This window comes from Diospyros lotus, chromosome 11, assembly GCF_014633365.1.
Source record: "Diospyros lotus cultivar Yz01 chromosome 11, ASM1463336v1, whole genome shotgun sequence".
Taxonomy (NCBI): Eukaryota; Viridiplantae; Streptophyta; class Magnoliopsida; order Ericales; family Ebenaceae; genus Diospyros; species Diospyros lotus.
The window spans coordinates 9,048,715-9,071,664 of record NC_068348.1 but is presented as its reverse complement, the minus strand read 5'-3'; the positions used below and the strand labels follow the sequence as shown (position 1 = coordinate 9,071,664).

General features: G+C 38.7%; 1 protein-coding gene across 2 annotated transcripts in view; it reads right to left on the bottom strand.

Moving 5' to 3' along the window:
- LOC127813768 (uncharacterized) overlaps positions 1 to 22,950 on the bottom strand; it is a 122,628-nt gene that overhangs the window by 44,807 nt on the left and 54,871 nt on the right. For both annotated transcript variants that reach the window (XM_052354907.1, XM_052354906.1), the window contains 6 exons: positions 18,004 to 18,255; positions 2,359 to 2,454; positions 2,162 to 2,256; positions 2,014 to 2,077; positions 1,800 to 1,890; positions 1,616 to 1,689 (listed from right to left, as the gene is read on the bottom strand). In XM_052354907.1, coding sequence (XP_052210867.1) covers positions 1,616 to 1,689; positions 1,800 to 1,890; positions 2,014 to 2,077; positions 2,162 to 2,256; positions 2,359 to 2,454; positions 18,004 to 18,255 — 672 coding nt within the window. The remainder of the gene's footprint in view (positions 1 to 1,615; positions 1,690 to 1,799; positions 1,891 to 2,013; positions 2,078 to 2,161; positions 2,257 to 2,358; positions 2,455 to 18,003; positions 18,256 to 22,950) is intronic.

Here is a 22,950-nt window from a genome sequence, read left to right as displayed (position 1 = left end):
AAGAGAAGGGATGTGGAATTCAAGGTGGGTGACCTGCTTTATGTTAAAATTCGAGCCTACAAGCAAAAGACATTGGCTACTCGGATGAATGAGAAGTTGTCACCTAAGTTCTACGAGCCCTTTGCAGTGGAGAAAATGATCGGGAAGGTGGCCTACAAGCTGTGCTTACCACCTTATGCAATCCACCCGATATTCCATGTCTCCCAGCTTCGCAAAGCAGAGGGAGCAGTGCGGGAAACAACCAAATTTCCCAACCAATTAACAGCTAACTGGGAATTGAAAGTGCATCTAGAATTTTTGTTGGGTGCAAGGCCAGGACGGGGAAAGAATCTACGGAGCCTTGAGATCCTGATACAATGGAAGGGGTTGCCACCCCTAGAGGCCACCTGGGAACCCTATCATCAGATCCTGCATCAATTTCCTAAATTTCACCTTGAGGACAAGGTGAAACTTATGGGCGGGAGTATTGTTAGGACTCCCATTAGTCTCACCTATCAAAGGTGTAAAAGGAGAGGAACAATAAGGGCAACCAAGGGAATTGAGTCAGGGGCAAAAGAGTCAGAAGTTGGTTAGAGGGAAATATTCATTGACATGGCTGAAACAGAATGAGAGATAAGTATAAAAGGGGAGGAAGGAAGAGAGAGAAGGCATCTGAAAATTGTGGAAGAAATCGTTGGAGAGTGAGGACCTCTTGAATAGGCCTGTTTTCTTTTTGTTTTCTTTCCTTGCATTTGCTAATATCCATTGTTATAAGCTACTGTAATTGAGGAGTTCCTACTGTGAGAGCTAATGAATGGGCCACAAATCTGTATATAAAGGTCTGTCACCAATAAAAACATGTTGCTTCTGCAATTACTACAGTCTTTACAATAAAACTCAGCAAAAGGCAACACAGTATAAATGACTTTGCTTGGCCCAATTTAGCATTCCACAAATTGAAGGGTAAAACTGAAACAAGAAAGCACTCCCTGCATCAAACTTGATAGGCTTTTAAAAATTATTTTTGCAAAACCTAGTGTTATAACAAAGTCTCTTGGAGCAAAGAAGACCATGAGTTCCAAGTCTTTTAAGACATATTATGAGCAACTCATTTTCCTGCTTTTGTAGAATCAATGCTAATCAAGTTGGCATGTTTTAGAGCATGAAGTCCCTCCTTTTCCACTAAAATTTAGAGTAGTAACAACATATTTAAAGTATAATTTGGGTTTGCAAGAAATGTAGGAGGAAATGGAACTTCATCTTAGCAGTGTTTATTTTACGGAGCTCCAAATGCAGTACAACAAAGCAGGAAGTCATCAACACTTCATCCTAACCAAGTTAGGGTCTGTGGCATGACATTCATTAATGTCAATTAACTTCTAAAAGTCACATAGGCAGCATAAATCCATTCAAAAGAATGTGTCGAAATTTTACACTAGATGCCCTTCCTAACACAACACTCAATGAGTTCCAACACATCTTCATAAGGAAAAGTTTCATCAGATGGCAGTCAATGAAAAAGTTGATATCTTTATTTCTTGGGCCAATGTATTTTAGCATGTAACTTCTTGAATTTGTGGTAATCATGATGGAAAATTTTCATGACCTAAGAATATGTCAGTATAATTATTCTTACCTTGTCACCATCCTTTGTCATTCGTAAAGCACACTCAATTAATAGTGGAATCAATCGGGAGGTCACATTTGAATCTAACATGTCAACAACAAAATATATATCAGATATATCAAATAACAAACAACAATACTACCAAAATAATGTATAAGAATTAAGAAATCCCCTCTAATAAATTTAACCTCACCTATTGAACACCCTTTACAGATAACATCATTAATATAATGACGGAGAGAGTCACACATATTCGCTAAAGCCCAGGAGGCAGTAATGCGGACCTGTTAGCAGCAAACATTTACCTCTAAGATATAAATCTGTAAGATACGTAGAAAATAAATTCCACATTTGCAAACTTAAAAATTTCACGTTCACACATAAAGAAATGAAACCAGAAAGAATACCAAGACCAAAGGGTCATGAGTGTTAATCTCAGCAGCATGGATAAATTTGCCAAGGATCTCTGCACTATATGATTAAACTCTTTATAAGTTTGTCCACCCAATAAGCTCCAAAACAAATTACAGTGGTTCCCAGGAAGTTAGAAATTACCTCCACGATATTTGAGGAAAACATGAGATGACACCTATGGCACGACAAGCAGCTGATCTGACAGAAGCAACCTCATCATTCAGAGAGGCATTAATCTACAAAGATTTTGTAGGCAAGATGGATAATCAAATGATTAAACAAGTTGATATTAATACAGAGAATAATCATAGTTCTAACTAGATTTTCTTACAACTTACAGAGTTATTGAGAATGAAGTGTTGCTTCTCCTTTGAGAGACAAGAGAAAACAGATGAAGTTATTCCCGCAAAACAAGTAACTGTTGCACCCCTCACCTTCCACAGAAAGGAAACAACCAATTGAAGTCACATAAGGAAGGATTTCAAATGATACTAAAAGAATTGACTACTCCTGTACATCTTCCAACCAATTTACAAAAAAATGATTCATATTCATAGCAACTGTGTGAGATAACCAGTAAAGGAACGTGGTGCCACTAACAAAGAAACTCCATTAGAAAGCCAAATTTTCCCAGCCACAAAACCAAATTATTTATCTAGCCTCTGGAAGCAAGTAAATGTTTCAATAGATAAAACCAGCTAAGCAGGCAGACTGATTCATATTCTTGCCAAAAAACTCATAATTAGATAACCAACCATTCTTCATTAATAACTAACAAGTAGGGGAGTGATATTGTAACACCCAAAATGCTAGAAAAAGAAATATAAGAAGAAACCCAAAATCCAAGAGGATATAGGATTTCTAGATATAGGATTTCTAAAGCCATTGTAAGCTGGAATTGAGTTTAGATTCTAAATGGAGATTGAGATAAGTGGGATTATCAGAGTTGTGGAGGGATCTAAATGGGGCTGGAATGAATTTTGAATTAAACTTGATAAAGTCGGGGATAAATAAACAAAATCCTAATGATATATATGCATATATATAGTTTGAAAAGGATTAGGATTGACTCTAAGGGATAATTGAGAGATAAATCAGAAATATATATGGATATTATCTTAATATGATTTGAGAAGGGTAAGGATTAGGATTAATTAACGATTTGGAAATAAAAGAGGAAATTGAATCCAAAACCAAAAGGGATTGGGATAAAACCAAAGGGGTTTATAAATACAAGCTTAGAGGAGGATTAAATCATCAAACTTAGATACGAGTATGAGTAAGGAGTAAAACTGCTAGATATTTATGGATTTTCTCTACAAAGGAGATAGGTGAGTGGTTATTCCTGCACTAGTATGCTTTGAAAATAAATCTCATGCATGTTGAAAATTATTTTGATATAATAAATGTTCGCAATTTTGTTATGTGATATATATTCTTGAATTGTTGATTTCAAAATAAATTGAGAATGGGATTTTATCAAATCATTTTGAAAAGATTATTGATGGTGTTAGCATGTGATTTATAAAATTGTTATGGAACCACGGGGAGAAATCTAGGGGTTACTTTGGCCACTAAAAATTTGGCTATCAATACGATGCCATTTTAGCTTCTCAACAGCAAGAGATGAAGTGATTATTTTGTTCACACTCCACCGCATACTTAAGGGTTGATCCCAATGAAGTAAATGGGTCCACTTCAACATTGATCACCTTGACTTTGTTTATATCCCAAACTGAGCATAGCTTTGGTAAATCTTTCAAACCAGGCTCTTGGAGATTGCTTCAAGGCATATAATGCCTTCCTCAATCTTCCTACAATACTCTTATAGTGTTCATTTTTACAATTGGAGCAACAGTTTCAAGATAATCTACACCTTAGGTTTGAGTATAACTTAACAACTAATCTTGCTTTATAACTTTCTAATGACCCATCTGATTTATATTTAACTATAAATGCCCATCTACATCTCACTAGTTTTTTCCCTTTAGGTAAGCTCACCAAGTCCCATGTCTTGTCCTTTACAAGTGCCTGCATCTCCACCTTCATAAAATTTTTCCAATTCACATCACTTAATGCCTCAAATACAGTTTTTGGTATTGGAATGGAATTTATGTTGGTAAGATGTGGCTTTATGGTGATGGCAGTGTTCTAAAACGCGCTAGGCGCTAGTCGGGCGCCCGACTGGGGTCTAGTACCTAGGCGGGGTCTAGAAAAACTATTTTTTTTTTTTTTAACATTTTGATGTTATTTTTAAGTAAATTAAAGTTGAACCAACAAGTGAAATAATTAAATTAAGCTTGAGAAAATAAATTGTTGTTTGCCAAGAGCCAACAACAGCAAGAAACAACAACAAGAAGTTGTTATAAATATTAAATAACATTAACAAATATTAAAATATAAATAACATTTAACTTGTTTGCTTGCAAGTTACAAATACTAAAATATTTAAAACATTTATAAATATTCAAATAACAAATTCACACATTAACAAATATTAACATAAATAATAAATTTAAGAACAAAAAATAAAAAAGGCAACAGCAAGCAACAGCTGCTTGCTGATTGCTTACCACAGGGTGAGGAGTGAGGAAGACGAGAGAGAGAGCTAGAGGCAAAGTGGAATGAAGGTCGGCGGCGAGTCCACCGTTCACGACGGTCAGTGGCAGCGTGAGACGAGAAGGCTAACAGAAATGGAAAGCGACGACGGCGACTCCGCAAGAGACGGCAGCGGCATGCGACGAGAAAGGCTGAGACAAAAAGGGCAAGCAGCGACGACGACTTGGCAAGAGACAGTCGGCGACGGTGCGCGAGAGAGAGAAGGGGAAATCGACGAAAGAGATAAGGGGTAAGAGGAAACAAAAACCCTAATCAGCCAGGCAGTTCACGCGGCTAGGCGGCCGCCTTGGCCGACTAGGCGTCGCCCGGTATCGATTAGCTGGGCCAGCACCTAAGGGGGCCGATTAGGCCATAATCACGGCGACCAGTGTCCGCCTAGCGCCTCGGCGCCACCTAGGCTGAGTTTTAGAACACTAGGTGATGGGACAAATTTTTGTAAGACATAAATAAGTGTAAATGGTGCTTCGTGCATGCTCTAGTTCTTTTATGAATAGCAATAGGAACATCAGTATCACTTGAATTAGGTGGTTCAGCAACATGTTCATTCTAATTCTCATTCGGAGAGATAGGAGGAGTAATTACCTCAATATGACAAGTGTCAAGATTAGGAGTAGAGTCTGATGGTTGGATATGTGCAGGATGAGCAACTGGTACCTTTCTTCTTCAGTATACTTGCAGTGGGTGGCGGGTAGGCTCTTGAGAAGTTTTCCTTGCATCAATTCTTGTGTCTGGGACTATCATTTGAACTACTAGACTTGGGTTGAGAGACTGGAATAGAGGGAATTGACGAGACTGGAAACTTAAGAAGAAGAAATCCCTGTCCTTATCTTCAAAAAATGGAGCCTCCCCCATTAAAAAAAGGCAGAGCAAAGTACTAATCTTGTTCAACAAATATAAAATCAGCTTATACAAAAAATTTCTTAGTGGTGGATGAAAACATTTATAGCCTTTTGAGTGGATGAATAAAAAACAAAGATGCATTTAAGAGCTCTAGGATCAAGCTTTCCCCTGTGTTGGGAATGTAAATGTACAAAAGCAACACACCCAAACACTCTAAGAATAAGGCCATTGGAGATGGGAAAATGGGGAAAGAATTGTGAGAGGATTTGCAGTGGGTTTTATGAATTAAGATTTCTTGAAGGTAACCTATTTAGAATAGGAGATGAGTAGTAGTCAAAACAGCTTTACCCAGTACTATTTTGGAACATTTTTCTGAAATAGAAGAGCTCTTGCCATGGTATGACAATTTTTCCCTTCAACTATCCCATTTTGTTGGGGGGTGTTGACACAAGAGGACTCATGAATTATATCTCTTGCTTGAAAATAGGGAGAAAGGAATTAATTTAAATAATCCTTAGCATTGTTGGAACGAAATCTTTTAATGTCGGCATTGAATTGGGTTCTAACCATATTATAGAAAACTGAAAATGTGGAGCTCACTTCGGATTTATTTTTCAAGAGGTAAATCCAAGTGACACGAGTGCAATCATCAATAAAAGACACAAACCACCAAGCCCCAGTGATATTAGAAATAGGAGAGGGACCCCATATGTCGCTATGAATAAGAGCAAATGAAGAAGAATTCATTTTTCATGTTAACAAGAAAAGATGCTCTTTTATGCTTTGCAAGTTTACATATATCGAAATGAAAATCCTCTCCAACTAATCCTTTGAACAATAAAGGAAACATTAATCTAAGAACACTAAAAGATGAATGACCAAAACAAAGGTGTTGTAACCAGATTTTTTCTTTACGTGACTTGGAAGACTCGGACAGAAAAGATAATGGTGAAAACTTAGCCATCCTATCCTGCCCACTGGATTCCTCGAGATGGTAAAGACCATCTCTCTCTCTAGCACGTCCAATCATCTTCCTCCTGTCCTATTCTTGAATCTCACAAAAGAAGGATGAAAAATCACACTACAGTTAGAGTTTATGGTGAGTTTTTGGATTGAGATAAGGTTAGTAAACAATTTTGGTATATGCAGAGCAGTTCTTAGTATGAGAGAATCATTGATGCATACGTCTCCTTGTTCGGCTACTATTGTTTCCGTGCCATTAGAAATGATTATTTTTTATTAATAGGACACGGTGTATATGAAATAAATTTATGGGAGGTACAAATCATGCGGTTTTTGGCCCTTGAATCAATGATCCAGGCACTTAAGAGGGTCATATATGAGGCATTTAGAGCATGAGAAAATGATGAAATACCTGAAAAGGTTAAGGTACAAGTACCTGTTCCAATTGGTTTCTATAAAGACCCAAGTAATTGTTTTAGCTTTGTAATTTCTTCCTTATTAAAATCTATTATGACCTAAGTAGTAAGTAAAGGGTAATATAGTAATAGTATTATAATAATAGTTAGGAGATATTTTAGAAGCACATGGGGTGCATGTGCTAGGCCGTTATTGAGCTTGTAATGCCTATATAAGGCTACTGCTATTAGTTTGTTGGGTATGCTGAAAATTATGGAATTGAAATTCTAATTTCTTTCTCTCTACCATTCTTCCTCTCTCGTTCTTCTTCCTCTCCTTTCTATTCTCTATTTCTCCCTCTATTTCTTCCCCAAACCTGTCAATTCTTAGTTCTAAATCAATCAGATTCTTCCGATTACCCGATTAAACCTTGGGTTCATGACAAATTGGTATCAAAGCCGTACCATCCTCGGCTGTGATTCTGTTGCAGCTCTGATTTGAAGGTGAATCCGATTGGGGCCAGCAGTGTGCTACTCATTTGGATCAAAAGGTGATTTTGACCAGAGCATTCGTTCCTCGACTGTGAGTTCAGTAGTTGTCTGATTTGATTTTGAAGTAAACAAGCCGATTTGAAGTAAAACATACAATTCTAGGCTGAAGGCGAGGAAGAATTCCATAAACGATTTCATACGCGTTGTAATTCAAGCAATTATCAAGACGTCATTCAGAATCGATTACGGAGCCGGTAGTACTCAGGCTAGTTCGAGCAGTGATCAGCAACTCTCGAAACCTATCTAGGTCGCTGCACGTGGGCGAGACGAGCGCGGGCAAGCAAGCTCTACGATCAGCGACGGTGATTGATGAGACTAGTAGAAGATCCACGAACGAACAGACAATCGAAGATGCACGGGACTTGAGCCCATCATCGATCAGTACAGAGGAGAATTCGCGATTGGTGGGGGAGTCCGCCGAAGAAGGTGACGTGGACATCCGGGTGGGTCGCGAAAGGAGTGAGCGACTGGTGCAGGAGTTCCAAGCGATCGCGGTTTGGTCGGGCAAGGAAGTTAGTGTTGCAGCCGAGTTAATTGCAGTAGGTCTGGCGATTGTGCAGCAGGTTCCTCACGGTGGTGCAGTGGGTGTCGCGGCCATTTTCAAAGGTCGGTGATTGGGCAGAACTAGAGGAAGGACCCGAGGTGAGTCCAACAGTCTAGGCGAACAAATTGAACACCTCCGATCGGAAATATCGCCTAATCGGGATTGGAAGGAGCAGGGGCGGAGCTAGAAAAAATTTCCAGTGAGGACCAAACTTACTAAAGAAAAAAATAAGAAAGACAGAGGGCTGAAGCCTGGAACGCCTAGCCCGAGTGGGCAAGGCAGAGGCGACGACGCCGTCACGCCAGCAAGGGCAAGGCAGAGGCGGCGACGCCAACAAGCGACGGAGCTAGAGGCCCAGAGAAAGCTCAGAGAGACAGCAACGCTGCAAACAGCAAGCAAGAGGCAAGAGCGACAACGATTGACGGACTGAGCGAGGCAACCAAGTGAGAGACCAAGGAGGGTGAGTGAGGCGAACGAACGAGCCAGTGGCGACCTTACCTCAGCGATGGTCCGAGTCGTCCGATCCGACGGAGGCACGGAGGGAGGCCGGAGCAAGTGAGAGCGAGAGACAGGAAGTGGAAGCCGGCGGCAGTGAGTGAGAGCTAGTGCGAGAGAGGGAGAAGAATAGAGGGGGTGGGCGGTAGGTGAGCGAGAGAGGGACTGATTGAGTGAGGGTTTTCAAATACCCAATTTTCTAGCGTGCCTGAGTGCAAGCCAAAATCAGTGGCGGGCCAAGGCCCTCACTGGGCCTACATTGGCTCCGCCCCTGGGAAGGAGTTCCACTGACAAAGGCTGCTGAACGCAAAGGATCGCAGGAAGCAATCCTAGACACAACAAGGAATGGATCGAATAGCTAAGTAGATCTATTCAGGAGGCTGTGCTGGAGGCGACTTGGCCAAGTGGTGCTGACAGTGCATTTGGTGGCTCTCGGTTTGAAATTCAGTGAGTGTTGGTCGGAGCTTGCGGACGAACAAACAATGCGCCTCCGAAGGAAGGGTTGACGACTGTTGTGAAGTAGAAGAGCAGGTGGATTGCGTCTATTTTCTAGGATGGGCAGTGTAGGTCAGCAAGTCAAAGTAGATTTGGCAGAATTGGAAGGCACAGCAGGTGAGTGACCCTCGGCCAATAATTTCGGTAATTATTATACGAAGTGGAAGCAAGTGGGGGCAGTCGTTGAATCACAGCAGTTGCACAGAGAGTCTAGGCGATCTTGATTTGCTGTGATCGAGTGCTGGAAACGATTGTAGCAGGCGATTCCATTGGAGGAACGCCGTCAATCAGGCGGAATTTTGGGAAGTGGTAGGAATTCACGTGAATTCCGGAAAATTCGGACTATCTTGGAGGCGGAATTCAAGGACAGATCAACCACGTTCGCTAATCCAAAGTGGAGCAAATCTTGAGTGATAGCTGATCCATAGTGGTCTGTTGCAGTAAATTTCAGCGATCAGCTTGGATTGCTATCAGTCCTAGACTCCTGATCAGCAATTAATTGCAGATCAGGGAAGGTAATGGTTGCAGAACGAAAAGGATTCGTGACTCTCAATTGTGAATTTCGGTGACTCTTACTTGTAAGGGGAGGATAAAGTAGTTTCGGCAAATTTGGTAACCAATTCATAGTTTATTGCAACCAGCGATTCTCAATTCCTGTGAATTTTGCTGGTTGCCTCAAAATTAATCAAAGAAGGCGAGCAGCCCAGGCAATTCCACCAGCTATTTGAGTTCTTATGGAGGTTGACATCAGGATGAAGCCTAGAGAATTTCAATCGCAGTAGAAGAATTCTTCCTTTTCAGTTGGCAGCAACAAGGAACATAAGAAGGGGATCAGCCAATTGGACAAAGGAACCAGCAGTGGGTTTGATGAAGAATGCAAGGAATTCGGTCGAATGTTCCGCGAGAAGCTACAAGAGTTTGCAATGATACTAATTAAGAAGTATCATTACAACTTTCCAGTGGAATACGTTGATGATTATCGCGGAAGTTTTAATAAAAATGAATTCCTAAAAATGGAGCAGCAGCAGGAGAAGCTGAAAGAAAGAGCAAACAAGGAAGCAAGGAGCATTGATCATTTTATGGAAGAGTTGGAGCATGAATCAGAAATGAAGGAAAGGCGGAACCAGGAGCGTGATGAACATTGCAGTGAAAATTCTGCCCCATCCAACCGAAATGATGAGCTGCCAGATGATTTTAAACCAGATGGGAAGCCTGAATCAGGTGATAATGAGCTGCAAGCTACCAAGCTTGAGGTTGGGAATTTGTCTCCTCAGGTGGATGAAAATTCAGTTATTAAACAAGCGATAAATCATGTTGGGACTAAAGAACCATTGGCTGGAACTGAAGAAAACTTGTCAAGGGTAATTAATGATTCTGAAGAAGCAAAGAGAGGTTATAAAGACATCAGTTTAGGCCAAAATTTGCAAGAGAAAGAAGCTAAAAATTGTGTTGAGAATCAGTCTACAAATCAGATTGATGATGAGAACTGCTATGAAGATGGCCTACTTGTAGCTAATATATCTTCCAATGTTGTGAAGGTGTGTAGAACTGATCCTAAAATGTGCCACAATGTTGCTGTGAATTTTGAGGTTGAGGAGCAACATCAATCGAAGGCCGAAGGACTGCAAGTTTCAGCTGTTGCTTGTGACGAGAAGCAGCTAAATTCAATGAAGGCACTAGATGAGGATATATTAACTAGATTTGGCATCATATTGGATCCTCAATCTATGGGTACAAGCTGTCTTAATTTGGTAGCTATCACCAACCCACGGGAAATGGTATGCTGCTCCTTGGAGGAAGATACAGCTTTGATTGCACTAATTATCATTTCTGTTTCAGCCGATGAGTATCCAAGAACAAAGAAGTAGCGGCCTAGAAAAGAAATGATAAAGGAAGGAACAACCAAGCTAGAGAGAGTTGGTATTAGTTGAGGAGTAATGGCTAAATTATTGTAAGTGCTTAGGGACAAGAACTCTCTCAAGGAAGGGGGAATTGTCATGACCCAAGTAGTAAGTAAAGGGCAATATAGTAATAGTATTATAATAATAGTTAAGAGATATTTTAGAAGCCCATGAGGTGCATGTGCTAGGCCGTTATTGAGCTTGTAATGCCTACATAAGGCTACTGCTATTGGTTTGTTGGGTATGCTAAAAATTATGTAATTGAAATTCTAATTTCTTTCTCTCTACCATTCTTCTTCTCTCGTTCTTCTTCCTCTCTTTTCTGTTCTCTATTTCTCCCTCTATTTCTTCTCATTTTCTTCCCCAAACTTGTCAATTCTTGGTTCTAAATCAATTAGATTCGACCGATTACCCGATTAAACCTTGGGTTCATGACAAAATCAATCAATGATTCTTGAGAATCCTATTCCCTAGTTTGTTGTGTGTTTGTTGCATACACCTGCTCTTGTCTTCCCTGTTTTCTTGATGATCCTTTCTTCTCAACTTAAGGATTACCATAGAGCTTCCAACATTTTTTTATGGTATGTCTAGGCTTTTTACAATATGTACACCATAAAAAGTCTTTGTTTGATCGAGATCCATCGATTGCCATTCTAATCTCACCTAATTGTTGTTTTGAATTAGGATGTTTCATAGTCACCCTTCTTGTCATTAGAGCTAAACCATCTACTATAGGAGTCTCAAGCACAACTCCCCTCCTTCCTTCCTCAGCACGAACAATAGCTATGGTCTCATTTTGGATTTGAGCAAAAAAAAAAAATCCAAGTAATTCAGGTACAATCATCAATGAATGTCAAATACTAGCAAGCTTCAAAAATATTAGGAATTGGAGATAGACCCCATATGTCACTATGAATCAATTCAAAGGGAATTGAACTTCTTTTATTGTTAATGGGGAAGGCTAAACATTTGTGTTTAGCTAACTCACATACCTCACAAACAAAAGGTTTATTTTCTAATCCTTTGAACTATTGGTTCACAGAAATATTTCAAGAAAGAGAACTTTTAGAAGTTTCCAAATCTGATAATTCAAACTTAGGAAACTTTCCTGAGTATGTTCGTATGTATCTTTCCTTTTTTTGTAATTAGATTAGTTTCCTTATGTCGTATCTCTTTTCCTCTATAAGAGGATGTAACTGTATACATTCAAGATATATGAGAAATATTCTGATTTCCTACACGGTATCAGAGTCTCCAATACCCTCATGTTCATCCTAAAAACCCTAAAGTGCCTTCATTGCACGTCTTCTTCTTTCCGAAGCCTTCAATGCTTCGTTTCTATTCTATCGTTGTTTTAATATAGACTTCAGTACTCTTTCTCTCTACTCAGCCATTTTCTTCATAAATCATGTCTGAGATATCAGAAGCAGCTCCTACCATGACCACTGCAGAATCAAATCCAATCAATCAGCAGCTAACTAGGGCAAGAGAATTGCCTGGGATTCACTATTCCTACCAATTAGACAATAGGAATTACTTGCAGTGGACTCAGCTTGTGAGGATGTTCATCAAAGGCCGAGAGAAGATTGGTCACTTGACTGGACCCTCTCCAAAGAAGTCAGATCCCATCTTCACAACATGGGATACTGAGGGCTCCTTGATCATGTCTTGGTGTGGAGTGCCATGTAGCTAGAGGTGAGTAAGAATTTCATGTTTTTCACTTCAACAAGGGATATTTGGGAGACTATGAGGCAAACCTATTATAAGGCTCAAGATGCCTCTATAATTTTTGAGATTAAAACAAAGATTAGGGGTACTAGACAAAGGAGCCTCAACTGTAATAGAGTACTACAATAAGATGAAAGAATTATGGCTGGAACTAGACCACTATCAAGACATCAAGATGGTGTGCAGTGAGGATGTTGCTACCCTCAATCAGATTCATGAAAATGATAGGATTGTAGAGTTCCTAGCCAATCTAAATCAAGAGTAAGAATTCAAGTGTCTGATAGGGAAAAATTACTTACCCTTAATGAAGTATTTTCCATTGTTAGAAGTGAAGAAACAGAAGTGGAGCTATGCTTAATGAACATAATGCAGAGATCTCAGCTATGGTGTCAAGTAACAGAGAAGGGGCATGATTTAGAGCACGAAAAATAGAGAGGTCAATGAAGAATTCAAGCCGTGAAGGCATGTGGTGTACCAATTGCAAGAAGCCAAGCCATACTAGAGATACATGCTTCAAACTCCACACGAAAGAAGCAGTTTTGAGCAGGATGGGAGGATTTAAGAACAGGATGGGAGGATTTAAGAACCTTGCTCCCAAGAACAAGGCCTATATCTCTAGAAAGGAGCAGGAGGAAGTCGGATCCACAAAGAAGATAGATCCTATTGGATCTGACCTTAATTGAATGCAGAGAAGATTAATATGCTCAAAAAACATTTCAGGACAATCCAAGATAGGGCCTACTCTCTTGCCCAGCAAGGTAAAGGCCTACATTCTGAATCTTTTTCTACCTCTAAAATTGATATGAGTAAGATGTGGATGCTAAATTCAGGAGCCACTGACCATATGACCCCTAATTTGAATATTTTTGAGACCTATAAGCTACTTGAAAACCCTAAACAGATTATCATTGCTAATGGAACCTCAGTTCCCATCACTAGCTAGGGCAAGGTTAATCTAAGCCCTATGTTATCTGCCAAACAGGTTCTTCATTTTCCTCACCTAGCTACCAATCTCATATATGTTCATCAACTTACCAAGGAATTAAACTGTCATGTTTTCTATCCTCATATGTGTGAATTTCAGGACATGAATGCGGGAAAGATGATTAATGTGGCTTAGAAGCATAATGGTTTGTACTTCTTATACAAGAAGAGTGATCCTATGGGGGAGGCAGCACATGGTTGCTTGCTAATCTCAATCAAATTCTAACTCTGCCAACATTTGGCTCCATCATTATAGGTTAGGCCACCCTTCTTTTGCTTTGTTAAAGAGTATGTTTCCTGTTTTGTTTAAAACCTTAGATCCTAGTATGTTTTAGTATGATTTCTAAACACCACCAAGTGTTCCTATCTAGGTAGCAATAAACTCTCATCTAAACCTTTTTCCTTAGTATATTCAGACATTTGGGGATCGTCAAAAATCCCCAACTATTCTGGGTCTAGGTGGTTTATTTCTTTTATAGATGATTGTACTAGAATGTGTTGGATATTTCTATTAAAAGAGAAAACTGCAATTAGTATTGTGTTACTATGTTGCCCTATTTTTGCAAAATGATTTCCACTCAATTTGGCACTCCTATACAAAAAATTATTTCAATAATCAATTGCATCATTTTTTCCAGCAAGAGGGCATTGCCCATGAGTCTTCATGCATAGATACTCCACAACAAAATGGAGTACCTAATAGAAAAATGAGACATATTCTTAATGTTGCTAGAGCTCTTCTCCATCATCACCATGTTCCTAGAACTTACTGTTCTAACAGCAGCCTATGTAATCAATAGGGTTCCATCTAAAGTTCTAAATAATCAAAACCCTTTTCACTGTCTGTCTTCATTCTTTCCAGACCTAAGTTTACATACCCCACTTCCACTTCAAGTGTTTGGCTGCGTGTGCTTTGTTCACATCCCTAAAATTCACCGAAACAAACTTGATCCACAAGCTCTTAGGTATATCTTCCATGGCTATTCTCCAACCCAAAAAGGCTACTAATGTTATCATCCTACCTCTAGAAAATTCTATGCTTCCAAACATGCTCCTTTGTTGAATGATAGCCCTCTTTTGGTTCTCCTCAGCTTGATCCCCGGGGGGAGACTGGAGAATATGGGGACCAAGGCTCTAGGAATGAATTTCCTGATTTAACACCAGCCCCAAGCAACTCCAATGACCTACCTGAATCTCTACTTCACACCAACTAGTCTTTGCAACCTCACTCCACTCCTATTCCTCCTACATCTGCTACCTCTCCTCAACCTGCAGCATGCAATGAGCAAGCAGCCCCACAGTTACCATCCTCGATTAGGTTTAAGGGCTCTCCTTATGTGTTCAAAAGGAGGCAGCCCATTGTGGACTCTCAACCTGCATCAGCATCAAATCTCAATCCAGGTATGGAATTCGCACAACCATCAAATTTGCTCAATCCAGTGATTTCATCTCCAACATCATTCCTCTTCTACTTTCTTCTGCTAAAAAAATTGAAACTACTTCATTAAGAATGGGTAGATCATCCTTACCTACGATTTGGATTCTCATAGGACCAAATTATGCATTTAGTCCTGCTAGAAAATCATATGTATGGTCCTTCTCAATGAATACCTTCAACAATGTAGCATCTTTACTGTCCCCCATCTTTATTACCCGATATTGATCCATTTCTTGCCATAGCCCCCCAGCAAGTTTACATAATCTGAAACAGTTTTATCTCGTTTTCTTGACATAGTTTTGATCCGCAACGCATAGGTATAGGCTACATCCTTGACTTTGGAATAAGTTTGTTGAATTGACTCCCAAGACCTCCCTTGCAGTTGGTAGGAACATGCACATGTCACTAATCTCTAGTGACATAGAACTCCAGAGCCATGCCATAATCATCGAATCCTGCTCATCCCATAAGGCGAAACTGGGATCTCCTTCCTTAGGTCTAGTTCTAATCATGTGGTTGATCTTGCATTTACCCTTTAAAATGGTCTTAATCAACTGTAACCATTTTAGATAGTTGCCATTGAGACGGTATGCAGCACTGATCTGTTACAATTTGATGGATATTGGATTTGTTGGTACTTCTCTGGCGATGTGGGAGACGACTTCGACAGAGGCAAAGATGGTTGAGATCCTTTCGAGCTGCTAAAATACTTGGGAAAACTGATGATTTCGAGGGCAATAAAGGCCAATCAAACAGCAAAGACAATGAAACCAAAAAGCTAACAGCAATGAAGGCTAGAGGCAAGGAGGATAACGACAATGAAGACCAGAAAGAAAAGGTTACCTACAAAAAGTTTCCTAAGGCTCTAATACCATGTCACGAATTGGGAAGAAAACTGAATGTATATCTTATCCATTCTGTCCAGATCTTCATATATACAGAAAACTAGTCAATCTACAATAGGAAACTCTTAATTAGAAATTCCCTCTAATGGAGATAATCTCTAACTAATTTACAGAACCTACCAAATCTGTACACCTAATCTTCTATTTATACATTAGGAAACGATTCAAAAACAGCTTGATTGACAGCCCTTCAACTTTCCAAGATAACTCCCGTAAATCTGCTTCAATCAATCTGATATATGATCTCCGACAATATCTATAGCCCATTAACTCATCCCATACCTATGAGTCTCTCACCAAGTTTTTCTTAGCCTTCTTCTACCTTTTTTCCTAAACACTTGTTAAATTCTATACACTTCATTCACAATAGCCTCTATCAGCCTTCTTCCCGCATGATCAAACCATTAATATAAACCACCCCAATCTTATTCAAATAACCCTTTTCTAATTTTATGTTTTCTTGTATACACACTTTGGACACTTGAAGCCATGCACCATTAATAAACTATTTTCGAATATGGATTCATAGCATCAATCCTTTAGAATTATTGAGCTTTCAAGTTCTAGTTTTAATAAACTACACAAATTAGAAAGTTCCCATTTGTTTATCATTAAAGCTTTGGGAGTTATTTGCTCATGCCTTTCTATTGGACATGTAGAATGCAGAAGGATTTCTCACCATTTTGACATAGTAGAATATGAATGTATTTGTTAAATGAGTACTAATACTTTTGACCATAGTTGTCAACGGCTCAAGACACACTTTGGCGTAAGAGTGATTGGAGCCTAGGCATAAGGCATAGGCCTTTTGGATGTGAACCACGCATTTAAAAAATTTGTATAAAAATACTTATACATCATTATTTTCAATATATACCTATAAAAAGTAAATGAAAATTTATAAATAACAAATAACCAACACTATTTAACTAAATAATGGCGTGTTTTATTATTTTCTCAAATTTCTTTTTTCCTGTAACAATTGGTTAGACTTTAACAATTCCACCAAAAAAAAACAACAACAAAATTTACACAAGAGCAAAAGCTTTGTGCCTTGCACTCAGGATGAGGCTCACCTTAGCACTTAGATGTGCGCCTCATAGTGCAAAGTGCCCTCAGTCGAGCCTTGAGCCTAGGCACACCTTTGACAACTATGCTTTTAACATATATTAAAAAAAATGACATATATTGAAAAAATAGTAAAGTAGTAATTATTTTCAGATAATGTATAAAAATATATATTCGGTTCCTGACATGTCAGGTTTGCATTTTTCGTGGTTTTGACTTTTCTTCTCCTTTTCAATTGTTTATTGACATACCATCTTTGGATTAGTATCCCTACGTCTTTATCCCACTATATCAGCAAATATAAACAAGCTCACCCTCTCAATCAGATGGGACCCAAAGTAAAGCAACTTCTTCAAGAAGATCCAATGAACAGGATTCTTGAATGGTAATTTTTGAATTTCCTCTCTTTGCAATGAGAAGATCCATAGTTTTTCATTATAATTGCCTAGTAATGAATGGGAAAGAGACAGCATAGCTAGCTTGGTTTAGCACTCTGTTTTGCTCAATGGAAATAGAAAGTAAACTTTGCACTCGAATAAAGTTAAGGCATGCAGTGAAATGAAAACGTAACTTCCAAGCAAAAAGACGCTGAATTTTTTAAAATACTATAATTTTTAAATTAACAAAATACTACAGTTTTTGAAACTAATTAACAAACTACAACTCTTGCACCATGGTAGTCCACACGGGAAGTGGGGTGTGGAAATTTTAACTGGATAAACTAGCTCTTGAGAAGACCTTGTTATTGTGGAACTCACTCCTCACATGAGTGAGTTCCATAGCATTAATATGCACTGCCTTGCACTTGCAAGGCATGGGGAACTTGCTCTCATGAGGAGCATGTTCCACAAAAACTTGCTCTTTCCAAGAGTGAGTTTGGTCAGTCAAAATTTCCACACTGGCCTCAAGTTCAGAGTGGACGACCATAGTGGAAGAACTGTATTAGTTTGTTAATTACTTTCAAAACTATTGTATTTTGTAAATTTTTTAAAAAATTTGTAGTATTTTTAAAAATTCCTTAAAAGACACTGCTAATAGTCAAGCGCATAAACCAACCATAGCAGAACTATGCCACAGAGCCAGTGGCATATGCTTTTCAATTGCCTCAGACCACTGCTCAATCCCGGACCTACATGCTTCTGGCCCATCCTTGCTAACTCCTTGAGACTCTGATCCATATGATGGAGCTGATGAAATTTTCTTTGTCCTAGTGTAATCAGATGTAAATGGGGTATCAAACAATTTATCATCAGAAAAGTCTTCAGTTCCTTTAAATCCAGATAATGCACGAAGACATTCATCAAGGACCTGCATAATAAGTTAATATCAGCTCACTAGAAATGTTCAAATCCAACAAGCTTAGAGGTTATAGCACTATAGAAGAACAAGTATAGAGGATAAAAATTCTTGTATTCTTCTGATTTAGGCATATATAAGGACATGGACATAATAGATATAAATCCATATTCTTCTGTTTGACATAATTGAACTTAAACTCCTTCATTTAAACCTTCAATGTGATATTTAAATAATAGATTTTCCAATCTTTGCTACAGAGATGGGTGTTCCTAATGTGTCTAATAAGCCTTCGGTTAAATAAAGGCTAAGAACTAAAAGAATATGCTTGGACAATTGTCTAACACATTCAAAGCCAATGTCATATGATCGTGGAATATCATTGAGAAATAGGAACTTGCAATGCCAAAGAACTTTTAGTCACTGATATATTATTATGGAATGCTTCTAAGGCATTGTGAATGACTGACTGCATAGAGGTGAAAGATCTAGCAATGCCAAAAAGAGCTAAATAATTATCTCTTCCTCATTGTTTTCCCTCCAAACGTGGGGGGGGTGGGGATTTTGAGTTGAAGGTGGGATATTTGGGTCACCCTTTTTTCCCTTAACTAGTGGTTGATGGTGGGTTGTGGATTGCCATACTCCTTAAGCCATACCTTAGGTTTGGGTTAGAGTTGTGGGACTTGCCAATTCATCTTTAGGATTTGAATGTATAGAAATCAAATGGACATTAACAATCCAATTCATCTTTAGGACTTGAATGCATAGAAATCAAGCGGAAATTACCATAGTTGTTTCATAAAATTGGCTGAGCCATCGGTGAGAGGCACTACTTTGTCATTGCCAATACTGATCATATGCAGTGGATGTCAAATTCTCACTTGAGTTAGGATCAGTAAGGGATTTATCCATGATATTCCTCATTGGGTAGAGATGGTCACTCTCTAGTGCTCATAAAGAGGGTTTGTAAAAGAAAATGGAGAAAGCACGTGTAAGACCACAAAATGATAATGCAAGGCAACCACACTTAGATAAGAGCTGGGAAATTCACCACACTTGAACAGCAAGTGATAAGAAAGGAATGATATAGATTAATAGTCTTGATTCTTTAAAGATTCAAAGCTGTAAATGACTGGTCATGTCTTCCCTTATATAGGAGAGAAGCCCATGATTACATTGAATGTTTATGGGAATTATAATAGCTTAAATGCCTAGTGTTCTGGTGATTTCATGGGGAATATAGGTCAATAACTCCTTAGTGGCATGGGAAAGATGAGAAATAGATTGATGAGAGAAGCTGGGAAATTGGATCCTGGACTTTCTGCTCTTTACTGAGAATGAGCTGGCACCCATTGGAGGAGAACCTTGGCAGCTGTTGGAGGAGTGTTTAAGGGTCTTGGATGTGGAAGAGTAGTTACTATTGCTTCTTGTATTTGTTTCTTATTTAAAATTCTGTTATTTGTTAAGTCATGTTGTTTTCTGTTAGGCGGTTGCTTTTGTCTTTCAATTTGTATATAAGGACATTCTAAGTCCTTTGTCATTAGTGATTGTAACTTTCTATTTTCTTAATATCAATCTGCTCGAGGTCTTCTTCATCTCGGTTTTCTTTTTGTTCGACCTTGAAGCTCTTGCTTCATGGTATCAAAGCCACACTAACTCGCGTCAATGGCTTCTTCTCACACCGTGAGCTCCTCTTCGCTGCCTCATTCTAATTATGTATTGTCGTCAACATCACAGTCAGACTTTACAGCAATGGCTAAGGCGTTTATCTTTATTCTGATCAAATTGGACTCCAGCAACTATTTGTTCTGGAAAGCTCAAATTTCAACGACGATTAGAGCGTTTGACTTGCAACAATATATCAACAAGGCTCCAACACCTGCGCAATACATTTGCAATCCAGATAGAGATGCTCAAGTGCTGAATCCTGACTATATCAGTTGGATCAGGTCAGATCAACTACTCTCAGGCTGGTTATTTTCGACTATGGAAAAAGATGTTTTGACACAAGTCATACACTATGAGTCTTCATCTGATGTTTGGAGTGTTCTCGAAAACTTATATTCACAACAAACAGTTACAAAATCATTTCAATTAAAACAACAATTAAGATCTATGAAGAAGAATGCTTAAAAGTATCGGACATGCTTTAGCTGCTATTGGAGAGTCATTGAATGATAGAAAATTGTTGATGGCCATTTTGCATGGCTTGGATAGTGATTTTGAGACTGTTGTAAGTCTAATCACATATCAGATGGATGATATCGATATATAGACAAAGTGCAATATCTCTTATTAATGCATGAACAACGACTTGCTGTTAAGAATGCCTCTAATGTTTCCTCCATCTATAACATTGGATCTGGTAGTGTCAATTTAACCTCACAGTGGACAAAGGACAATTCTAGAGCGTCTAGAGGTGGTGGTGGCTCTAGAGGAGAAAATTATAGAGGTGGAAATTATAGAGGACGAGGACGTGGCCGGTACTTTGGTCGAAGGATGTATTGTCAGCTTTGTGGACGGCCTGGTCATTTGGATGACCGTTGTTATCATCGGTTTGAACAGAATTCTAATTTCGGTTCCTCTTAGTTTGGTAGAGGAAATGGTGCTTTGGTTCACAATCCTCAATCATTCGTGGCTCATCCCATTGGATCTAATGAAGCCTACTTAGCTGATAATTCTGCAGTTTGCCATCATCTTCAGATATGTCCTCTTCATTCTCTTCTCCTCAATTCTCTCCTACATCAACCTCTCATGGTGATGCTTCATGGATTGTGGACTCGGGTGCTACAAATCACATCACTTCCAATTTAAATAATCTATCCATTCATTCTCCTTATGGTGGCAATGATAGAGTTGCAGTTGGCAACGGTAAGAAGTTACCTATATTTCATGTTGGCTCTAGTCACTTATGCACACAAACTTCTCCTCAAACTTCCTTGTCTTTATCTAATGTGTTGCATGTTCCTTCTATGCAATGAAATCTTATCAGTGTTTCTCAATTGACTAAGGATCATAATCTGATTATTGAATTTCATGCTGATTCTTGTTTTATTAAGGACAAAGAGTCAGGTCGTGTGCTGCTTCGAGGGATTCTTAGAGATGGATTATATCATTTTGTTTCAGCTTCCAGTTCTACCTATTCTAAATCAGTGTCTAATTCTGTTTTCAAGTCAAGTATACTAGCAGCTTCCTTGTTAAGAAAGATTCAAGTTGCTTCTTCGCCTGTAGATTGTCTTTCTTCAAATAAATGTAAAAGACCAGTTTTGTCTACTGAGTCTTCTGTTGCTGTTGTTTCATATGTTTCTAAAGTTTGTCAGCAGTGGCATGCCAAATTAGGGAATCCTTCTTTACATGTACTTCGACTTGTATTGAATAAAATTGGTCTTCCTTGTTCAAGTTCAAATATGTCTTTTTGTGATTCTTGCAAAATAGGCAAAATGCATCAACTTCCTTTTGATGATTGCATGATTACAACTAAAACTCCTCTCGAACTTGTTTATTCTAATCTTTGGGGACCAACACCAGTGCTTTCTACTGAGGGATTTAGATATTATATTGTTTTTTTCAATGCATTCACTAGGTACACATGATTATATCCTTTGAAGTTAAAGTCTGATGCCTTAGCCATTTTCAAAACCTTTCATAAGCTTGTTGAACTTCAGTATAATACCAAACTCAAGGCCTTTCATACTAATAATGGTGATGAGTTCAAAGCTTTCATACCTTATTTGACTGTTTGTGGCATTCAACCTAGATTTACTTGTCCCTATACACATCAACAGAGCGGTGTGGCTAAACGTAAACATCGCCACATAACTGAAATGGGTCTTACCTTATTAGCTCATGCCCATATGCCCTTAAAGTTTTGGGTAGAAGCATTTGCTACTGCTATTCATATCATTAATCTTTTACCAGCTTCTACCTTAAAGTTCCAGTCACCATTTTCAGTTCTTTATTGTAAAGAGCCTGATTATATGAAGTTACAACCATTTGGTTGTGCTTGTTTTCCATTTCTTCGACCCTATAACAAGCAAAAATTCCAATTTCATTCCACCAAATGTGTATTTCTAGGATATAGCCATGTGCATGCTAGTTTCAAGTGTTTACACCCCTCAGGAAGAATTTATATTTCTCGTCATGTCAAGTTTAATTCTGAAGAATTTCCTTATTCTAAGTTGTGGATTTCTTCTTCAAGTTGTTCTTCTATGTCTTCTGTTTCTAATGATTGTTCTGGTCCATCTACTGCAACACTTCACAATCTTCCATCCTCTCCAGTTAATCTTACCCTCATTATCTTCTCAAGCAGCACAATCCTCTCCTTTGTCCTCTACTGTTCAATCTCTCATACCTAATAATCCTTCAGCTCAATCCTCACCTCAATCTTCCGAATGTTTGAGGCGGACTTCACCTTTTATTCTATCCAGTCCCTCTAAACCATTGATTTCTAAACCTGCTTCTGCTCCTTCCATTCATCCTATGATTACCCGGTCCAAAGCCAAACATCTTTCTGCTTCCACTCCATATGCTTTAGTCAGTACCTCAGAACCAAACTCAGTTCAAGAGGCTTTCTTAGATCCTAAGTGGGTTAGAGCTATGAATGAAGAATATACTGCTCTTCAACGCAATGAGACGTGGAGTTTGGTACCATTTTCTTCTTATATGAATTTGATTGATTGCAAATGGGTGTTCCAGATGAAATATAAT